Source organism: Octopus sinensis, linkage group LG6, assembly GCF_006345805.1.
Source record: "Octopus sinensis linkage group LG6, ASM634580v1, whole genome shotgun sequence".
NCBI classification, from domain to species: Eukaryota; Metazoa; Mollusca; class Cephalopoda; order Octopoda; family Octopodidae; genus Octopus; species Octopus sinensis.
Window position 1 is genome coordinate 37,447,786 of NC_043002.1, and position 10,123 is coordinate 37,457,908.

Here is a 10,123-nt window from a genome sequence, read left to right on the forward strand (position 1 = left end):
TCACTATTTTCTGAGTTCAAATTCTGCCAAGGTTGACTTTGCCTTTCATTCTCTCAGGTCAATAAATTAAATACCAGTGAAACACTGGGGTTGATGTAATTGACTAGTCCCCTTCCTCAAAATTTCAGGCCTTGTACCTTTAGTAGAAAGTATTATAACTGAACACAAGCAGGTGCACACAAACTCCTCCCCACTACATGTCTGTGTGTATACATGTGTGTGTATTATAAGGCAAAAATACAAATATAAACTATACTAGATTCTATGTGTAGTGCAACATGTTAATCAAGTTTTGATACCAGTTATAGTCTGGGGAGAGTCATTTTCTTTTTGTGCCTTATCATTTAACACACTCACCGGTAAAATTTCCACTTATTTCTTATTTTTATTTTCCTAAAATTTTCGTTGCCTCTTGCAACCTTTTCAATAGTCTTGACTGTGTCAGTTATATACACTGCATTCCTTTTTTTTTGTTTGTGCACATGTGTGTGGGTCAGTGTGTGTGTGTGTGTGTGTGTGCCTATGCATGTACATATGTATGTATGTGTGTGTGTATGTATGTATGTATGTATGTGTGTGTATGTATATATGTGAGTATATCCATATGTATATATGTATGTATGTGTGTGCATCTGTATGTATTCTGCATATTCATGTGCTTGCACATCTGTGTGTGTATTTTCTATGTATGTGTGTCTTTGAGCGTGTGTTTGTATATATATGCACCTCTGTCTCCTTGTGTGTACATGTGTGTGTGTGTTTTGCAACTATGTATCATGTTTGAATGTATGGATATGCATCTCTATATGTGTGGACCCGTGTCACACATATAGAGATTCAACAAATTGCTTTATGGAAAAGCACAAATGTCAAAAAATTTAAAATATCTTCCTAAAATTTAAAGTCGTTCATGAATGTAAAAGATCCTTATTCAACATGTAGTCATTATTTCATAAGTCATGAAGCATTCATGACATCAGTCATTTTTCTAATCAATATCTGTTCTTTGACACATTAAAAATGCATGCCATGATCCACACCTGAATTAGGTCATTAATGAGAAATATCCTGAGGAATCAGTGCAAGACTTCAGAAATTAAGTGAAGAAAAAAACTTGAAGGGTGATAACCATTAAAATTTATTGATTTCTAACATAGGCACAAGTTACAAATTGTGAGGAAGTGCAAAATTGATTAAATCAACCCCAGTGCATGATGGGTACTTGATTTAATCAATTATAGAATGTTTTTAGAAGTTGACCTTGGTTGAATTTGAACCTAGAACATTAAGACTGTAACTGTATACTGCAGGGTATATTTTCCAATACTCTAATGATTCTGATAGTTCATAACTGTTTGAATATCGGTTTCTTAGTTTGACACAAGGCCAGCAATTTCGGGGGAGGCATTAAATTGCTTGTCTTGATCTCAGTATTCAACTGGTACTTATTTTATAGACCCAACAAAAGGATGAAAGACAAAAATCAACCTTGGTAGAATTTGAACTCAGAATGTCAAGATGGACAAAATTCCGCTAAGCATTTTTGCCCAATGTGTTAACAATTCTGCCAACTTGCCACCTTATCCTTAGAATAAATATTAATAATAAAAGTTAGAAAATATTAAAATATGACCAAAATACATTTAGAAATAACTTCACAGGCAATTTAAATTTCAGAGATTAAATTTTTCATTAGAAAACTGTTTTTAGAGACTTTAATAATCAGAAGATGCTAAGCAGTGGCAGGAGCACTCATGGTCCTTGTAGACCCTAAGCATAGTAGATTAGAGCAATTATGATTAAGTTTCAACTCCTATTGGGAGAATTCATTGATTGATAATCCTTTGTTTGCTAAAGCAGAATCGATGGAGCAACAAGGAAATAACCTTACATTGCCTGTTTGGGCTCTCTGAAGTCATCATCATTTTAACATCTACTTTTTCTTTGCTTGCATGGAATGGGGTGAACTTAGTGAGGCTGATTTTTAACAACTGGATGCTCTTCCTGTTGCTAACCCTTACCTGTTTGCTAGCAAAGTAATATTTCACTATGGTCAGACATATTTTTATAGAATATTGAAAATAAATGACATTCATTTACATTAATCAAAACATGACACAAAGATACACACTCAGACTTATGCATATATATGTATGTACATACATACATACATACATACTACATACATACATACATACATACATACATACATATAGACAGACGGATGGATGGGCATACACACGTACACACACACACACACATAAATACACACACTTCTTTCAGTTTCTGTCCATTGTATCCACTCATAAGGCTTTGGTCAGTCCAGTGCTATACTAGAAGATATTGCCCAAAGTGCTATGCAGAGAGGCTAAATCTGAAACAAGATTAATCACATAGCTATGCCTTTACCTGCATTCTGAGTTCAAATCCTCACAAGGTTAACTTTGCCTTTTATCCTCCTGGACTCAGTAAAATAAAGTAGAGTTGATGGAATTGTCATAGCATGACAGAAAATATTTATTAGCATTTGTTCCAGTTCTTTATGGTCTGAGATTACTTGTTATGACTCTGGTGCCAAACTATCCTGGACTTTGTCTTGCTCTTAGACAACACTGGTGGCATGGAGAGCATAAGATTGCTGGTCTTCCATTAAAATATTGCTAATGCCCGGAGAGGAACTTTCCAGATGTGAAGAAAGGATTAAGCCTACAGTCTGAAATCTTCAAATTATTTGTTGATCTGTTTGTTGTATAAGATTTTTTTGAAAAATGTTTTATGTTCCAGTGTGTTTACCATGACACTCTTAGGATGGAAGCATTTTTTGAAAAACATATGTAGCTGAAATAACAGTACAAAAATAAGCATTTCTATATTATTTAAAGAATGCCATTCTTGTTTCTGTTCTTGTTCTTGCTGATGGTTAACCCTTAGTCAGCACTGATTCATCAGACCAATTGTCAAAATTAGATATAACATTTCTCAGATCATGCAATCAGTATGTCCTTCTTAGTTTAAAATAGGAATTTGACTGAGGTTTTGGTAGCTATTTCTAGCCTGTTGAATAACTTCATATAGCTGCCATCTTTGGTACATAGTTTATAATTTTTTTTTTTATCGAATAGTTAAAAGTAAACAAATACTTTAGCTGCAAATTTTATTCCTCTCCTTTTCAAATATATTTTGCACCAGCTTAGAATATTTACTGTTTGATAAAGTTAAGAAGTAAAATATATATATATTTGACATGTTAAAAAATGGAATTCCCAGCTAGAATCTAAAAAATATTTATTGGGCACTGAATGGTATGCATTTAGTATTTTATTTACTTTCTTTTTGGAAATATAAATTGCAATAGATTGACATGAACAAATTTATTAGAATTCCAACAAAAATATGACCTCATATTTAACTAGTTGACAATCAATATTTCTAAACTTATATCACTTATGAAGTGATATGAGATTGAAGAATCTGATTTTGGTAAAAGAAAAGAAGCAATTTGGTTAATATTACTGAACTGTAAAAAAAGCAAAAATGATATATGAAATTATGTTTAGTAAACTATCATCATTATTCCGCACAAAACAGAAAGAGATTAGTTTAAATGCAAATATTTTTGACAAAAACTAAAGAAATCTATTCAAAAATTTCTAAGACTTATAGATGAGAAATAAGTTCTACAACAAATATAAAAAAAAAAAAATTGGAAAATTATTTGTATTTTTTATTCATCAGGATTTTATTGAGTGATGCAACAGAGAAATAATTGTTATATTCAATAAGTATTCAGTATTGAGGATAGAATAGGTATACAATTTGCATACTGTACAGCTACAATGTATAAGGATACAATATGTATGTAATAGTTATTCCATGTGGTTAATGTAAGCTTGAGATATCTTGAATGAAATAAGATGAATATGAAATTGTGTTAGTGCTTTTTTTTTTTTCAATCACATAAGGGTGGTAAAATAATAATAATAATAATAATATATTGATTTTTATCTGTAAAGAGATGGTATTCACTTGGAATAATGGGAAGGGTTAGAATAGAGATTTAGAACTGTTATGAATAATACTGGTTACATTCATCTCATATGGTTTATTGAAAAACACAAAGACGTTACCAATAAATATTTGAGTGAAAAATTAACCTACCCAAAATACTGCAAATCATCTTTTATAGAAAGTAAGAGATTTTTTGGATATGTATGATGCATGTGGAGTGTGTAATGTGTAAGTGAGTGTATGTATGAGTGTAAAAGAGTGTTTTCAAGTGGCATAGAGAGTCAGTTGTGCTCATATTTTTCCATCAATAAAAGTGTCTAAATTTGTCATGGTCCCATGCTCGTGCATGTGTGTGCATGCATATACATGGACACACATACACACGACATATTTAATATGGGGAGTATATATTGTCACTTGAGTTGATCTGTATTAAAGATGAAACTATATATATATATATATATATATATATATATATGAGTATGTGTACAATATATACATAAATAGATATATTTATACATGAGTGTGTATGTATGTATATACATATATATATATATAATATATATATATATATACATACATACATATATATGTATATGTGTGTGTGTGTGCATGTACTTCATATCTGTATGTGTCTGTGTACATGTCAGTATATATCTTTATATATATATATGTTTGTAAATATGTTTGTGTATTTATGTATATATAATTCCATACTACAGTCCTCTCTGCTCTACCAGCTGAACTATCATGAATATGTGTGTATGTATGCAAGTGTGTATATATTTTTGTATGTATATATGTATGTATGTATATTACTTCAGAATGTGATTTATTTGCATAGATTTCCTTTAATAATATCAATAAAAGACCTCAGTAATCTGCCTGTAATTTAAAATCTGCGGGTGCATACCAAAGAAATACAGAAAGTTTGTACTTTCAAGATTAAAGTATTACTTTTATTGACACTTTGAACTCCACAAAAGTAAATAGTATATTTGAGTGAATATAATTAGTTTAGTCATTTAGTTTTAGACTAAATCTTATGCTTCATTGCTTGTAAACAAATTTATCAAAAGTAACAAGGAATTGAAAATTCACAAAGACTGACAGCAAAACATGGCAATTATGTATAGTGTGGCATGGCAGGTAAGAGCACGGCAAACATTATTTATGCTGTTTGACCAAGTGCTGTGGAGTATTTTTTTTTCCATATTTTCAAATTTGCCATTATCAGTCAATTTCATTATGATCTCTGAAAATACATACATATATACATAGATACATACATATATATATATATATATATATATAAGAATTTTTTGCGTAATAAGATAAAGAACCACGGCTGTGTAGATATTAGAGCTTTTCACAAGTTGTAAGACCGTTTATCTATAAATGCTCTAATATCTACACAGCCTTGGTTCCTTATCTTATTACGCAAAAAATTCTTACATACACACGCTGACATAGAACCAACGTTGAACCTTTTATTTGCAATATTACCGAATCTGGAACTTAACTATGGTCTGCCTAATGCTGTGAGACTTTAAGAAGAAAATTGATTACATGTACTTTTTAAAAAAGGATATTACATAATTGAATTGGTAAAAATGTAAAAAATGTCTGAAAATATATGTTTATGTAGGTTTTTAGATTGAAAATGTTGGATGAGTTAGTAGCATAGCACAGATTTGCCAAATTTAATCAGAAGAAACTGCTGCATATATGACTTATTTTATGGGTCGTTTGGACTGTGGAAAGAAGGGGAAAGAAACAACCAGGATTCTCATGATACTTGGATAAAATACTAGGAATAGAATGAATTCCAGTGAAGATACTTAAAGGCCAATGGGGTTTTTAAACTGAGTGGTGGATTAAATGTCACTCAAGAATATTCTACTCTCCAAAGAAGAGTCTAATCAAAGATCTTTTACTTAGACTCATATTTCACTCAGAAGGCTTTGTTATATCCTAGGATCAAGATTTTAAACTGATTTTAAACAAAGGATCAAGATTTTAAACTGAAATTATGTTATTGCAAAATGAGCCTTTTAATCATATAACTAGGACTGTATATTTTACTTTTTTCAGTCATTGGGCTGTAAAAATGCTAGGGCAGTACCTTAAAGGGTCAAACAAATCACCCCTAAGTACTTAATTTCCAAGTCAGCCACTTACTCTATCAGCGACTTTTGTTGAGTTATTCACAGGCATGGATGTAAACAAACCAACACCTGCTGTAAAGTAGTTGGGACACACACACAATATGAATATATATATATATATATCATCTGTCTACCAGATTCACCCACAAAGTATTGGTCAGCCTAGGGCTGTAGTAGAAGTGATTGATCAAAAGCAACAAAATATTCATACTTGTTAGATTTGGTTCAAGTTTCATGTATCATGCATAATTTTGTGTGTGTATGTGTGTGCGCGCGTGTGTGCTCGTGTGTGTGTCGTGGGTTAGTATCTTATGTATGACATATTTACATTCAGTGTAGAGGATTATATTCTGTGAACTATATGGCTTAATAAGACATTAAAAAGCATTTTGGTACTGGCAAAATGGATCTGTATAAAGTAACAAATGTTCCAAGCAATTCTAAACGTTGTGTGACAAAGTTTTAGATGCTATGAGCTACTTTGGATTTAAGAGAAATGAGAGCAAAATTGGTAAAAAGAGAATATTAATATCCTTTTATGGGAAACGACATGAAAGAAATATTTCACAAAACATGACTAAAACACTGAAATATAACTGAAATATGTAACAAAGAATTTAGAAAGCATAGAGAACCGTTATTAATATTGTACAGCCTACACATACACAGGTATATACATTCATACATACATATGTATAAATATTATATACATATATATACATAATATAATATATATACAATATATAATATATAAATTATATATATATATATATATATATATGATATATAATATATAAATTATATTATATATTATATATTATATAATATATAATATAATTATATAATATAATATATTATAATTATAGATGGCCAGATAACCGAAGAGATGGTGTTGTGGATTTCCACCTCGGCATCTGAAACTCAGAGTTTTATCTTGGCTATTGAATAATTGTCACATATTATTCTACAGATACATTTCCTTTTTTGACATAATATTGAGGTCTCTTTCTTTCTTATGTTATCTTACCGTTTTTACCAATATATACAGTGTTTGTTTACTGACACAGTGTAATAAAATTAGTATCATCTTAATATTAACAATATTAAAATTGATAACATTAATTAACTTGATGCATATTAACACATACACTCAAATCCACAATATATATAAGTGTGTTTGTGTGTATGTATGTGTGATATGTGTGTATTGTGCATGTGTGTATATATTTCTACTACAATGCACAGAACTATCTATCTTCTCTTCCATGATGAAGAGCCTGTAGCCCAAAATATCAGACCAATTTTTTTTTCTGCATAATAGCTGCCTTTATTAAAATAACCACATTTCCTCATGCCTACTCACACTCACACATTTATATAGATGGACGGGTAGATGGAAGCATTGATTGATGGATGGATGTAAAAATAGACAGGTGGATAGTTTGATAGATAAAATGTTTGAATATACATGGAGAAAAGCAAAATAAGGTAAAGCTTATACAAGGAAGTAAAAATCCAGATTTGCATAAATAAAAGGAGAAAAGCAAGAAGAAAACAAAGAAAGAAATAAAAGAAAAATATAATACTCACCCTGCCAGGACAATGAAACAGTCTAGCCGATTCCATGAATCAGCCAAAAAGGTTAATTTTCCAATGAGTCCCATAGCTATCATTTTGATAATCATTTCCACAGTGAAAAAGACAAAAATAAAATGGTCGCAAAGCTCAAGCATTTTACATCTTGTAGAGTTACAGACCTGATCCAGGCACGGCCTATACATTCCAAGTGTTATGCAGTTCATCATTATGACTCCCATACTGATGCGTTCAAACCATGTGATTAGTGTTAAGGAAAAGAATTTCAAGAAACATATGTTGTGCATTTATGAAACATAAATCAGATATGAAATGAAAAAAAACATTTATATCATTTTTGAATTCAGTAAACAATAAAATTTAATTATTAATTACACAGGAGAAGCAGTTTATTGTGATCATTTTTGGCTGAAGTATTTTTGATAACAGTAACTAGCTGATAATATTATGATGATAATAACCAATTTATGAGATTATCTATGCTCACAATAAATGGCTTTCACTCTGTGTACATAAAAGTTCATTCTGAAAATAATGTTTTCTTAGTGTGTTATGTGGGACATTTGAAAAATAGCAATACTAAAATCATAATGTGTTCCTAATATTTATAAATGAGATATTTGGTGATGTCATTGGTGCCACATAAAATGCACCCAGTATGCTCTAAAAGTGTCTGGTGTTAGGAAGGGCATTCATTCATAGAAACAATATCAAAGCAGACAGAATGTGTTCCTAATATTTATAAGTGAGGTGTTTGGGGGTGTCACTGGTACTGGTGCCACATAAAATGCAACCAGTGTGCTCTAAAAGTGGCTGGTGTTAGGAAGAGCATTCAATCATAGAAACAATGTCAAAGCAGACATTGGAACTTGGTTAAGTCTTCTGACTCACCAGATTCAGTGAAGCCATCCAACTCATGCCAACAAAGGAAATGGTTGCTAAATGGTGATTATGACGATGATGAATGTAAGAGCATCATACGAAAGAGAAATCAAATTTTCATGAATCTGGAAATATGCTGTGACTGCGAAGACCCAACAAATAACGTGAGTTCATGGCTGTTTCCTGCACCAGCTTCACATAGACCCCAGCCCATCCAAAGTACCTTGGATTGCAGGATGGCCTGCTGTGCTTACCTTGGATCATAGGGCAACCTGATGTTGAGGAGACCTATTGAGTCAAGTATATCAACATAAAAAAAAATCAAATGGAAATTGTAGTTGTGATACCTGTGCCGGTAGCACATAAAAAGCACCATCCAAATGTGGCCGATGCCAGTGCTGCCTTGACTGGCTTCCGTGCCTGTGGCATGTAAAAACTGATCGTGGCTGTTGCCAGCCTCCCCTGGTACCTGTGCCAGTGGCAAGTAAAAAGCACCCACTACACTCACGGAGTGGTTGGCATTAGGAAGGGCATCCATCTGTAGAAACACTGCCAGATCAGACTGAAGCCTAGTGCAGCCTCCTGGATTCCCAGACCCCGGTCGAATCGTCTGACCCATGTAGCATGGAAAACAGACGTTAAACGATGATGATGATGATGATGTTTAGTACCAGATAATAGAATCTGCAATCTCAGAATTGATGGTTAAACTATTTCAAAAAGACATGGAAAAGTAAAACACTAGAACATTCCATATTACAGCCAATAATTTTTACATGTATGTGTGTTCTGTAATTTGAAAAAGATTGAGGGCAAAAGAATAAATAAGAGGTACCTCTTGTATCAATGCTTGTTACAATACAACAGACTTCAATTATTATTATTCCTTGACCTTACTAGATCTAAACAGTGACAGCAACACAACAACTACTACTATAGAGTAACATTCACTACTAATCTAATTACCTTTATAATTAATAGCTGATTAATTTAAATTTAATTACATTAATCAGTAGAAGATCTGCGAGTTATCACTACCTAATGATCTTAAGAGAAGCTTCTTCTGTGTCACTGTGGAATCAGTGCTATCGTACTTGTCAATTAGTTGGACACTCACCAAACACCTGGAAGTAAAGCTTGATGAAGTTTACAGAGTACTTTAAAGGCATTTCTGAATATTTCATGAAAAATCATCTGACCAGACAAAAGCTGTATGACAGAGTATCTTCTTGCAATCATTGATGTTATAAGAGGAAGAGAGAGATAGAGAGAGAGAGGGAGAGAGAGGGAAAGAGCGAGAGAGAGGGACAGAGAGAGGAGAGAGAGTTAGATGCATGCATTATGCGAGATATTGCTAGAGGGCAAAGTAAGAGCTCATTTGTCATATTACTCCTAACGACAGCCTGACATGGATAAACATGCATTTGGCTGTCAAGCTAAAACCTCGACTTGGCAGCTCTATACAGACC

General features: G+C 32.2%; 1 protein-coding gene across 1 annotated transcript in view; it reads right to left on the bottom strand.

The window, feature by feature from the left end:
- The window catches only part of LOC115213213 (voltage-dependent T-type calcium channel subunit alpha-1G-like), an 865,045-nt gene extending 857,038 nt beyond the window's left edge, over positions 1 to 8,007 (bottom strand). The window contains exon 1 of the mRNA XM_036503838.1: positions 7,767 to 8,007. Within this exon, the coding sequence (XP_036359731.1) occupies positions 7,767 to 7,993 (227 nt within the window). The 5' untranslated portion in view covers positions 7,994 to 8,007. The remainder of the gene's footprint in view (positions 1 to 7,766) is intronic.
- Positions 8,008 to 10,123: the final 2,116 nt, after the last annotated feature.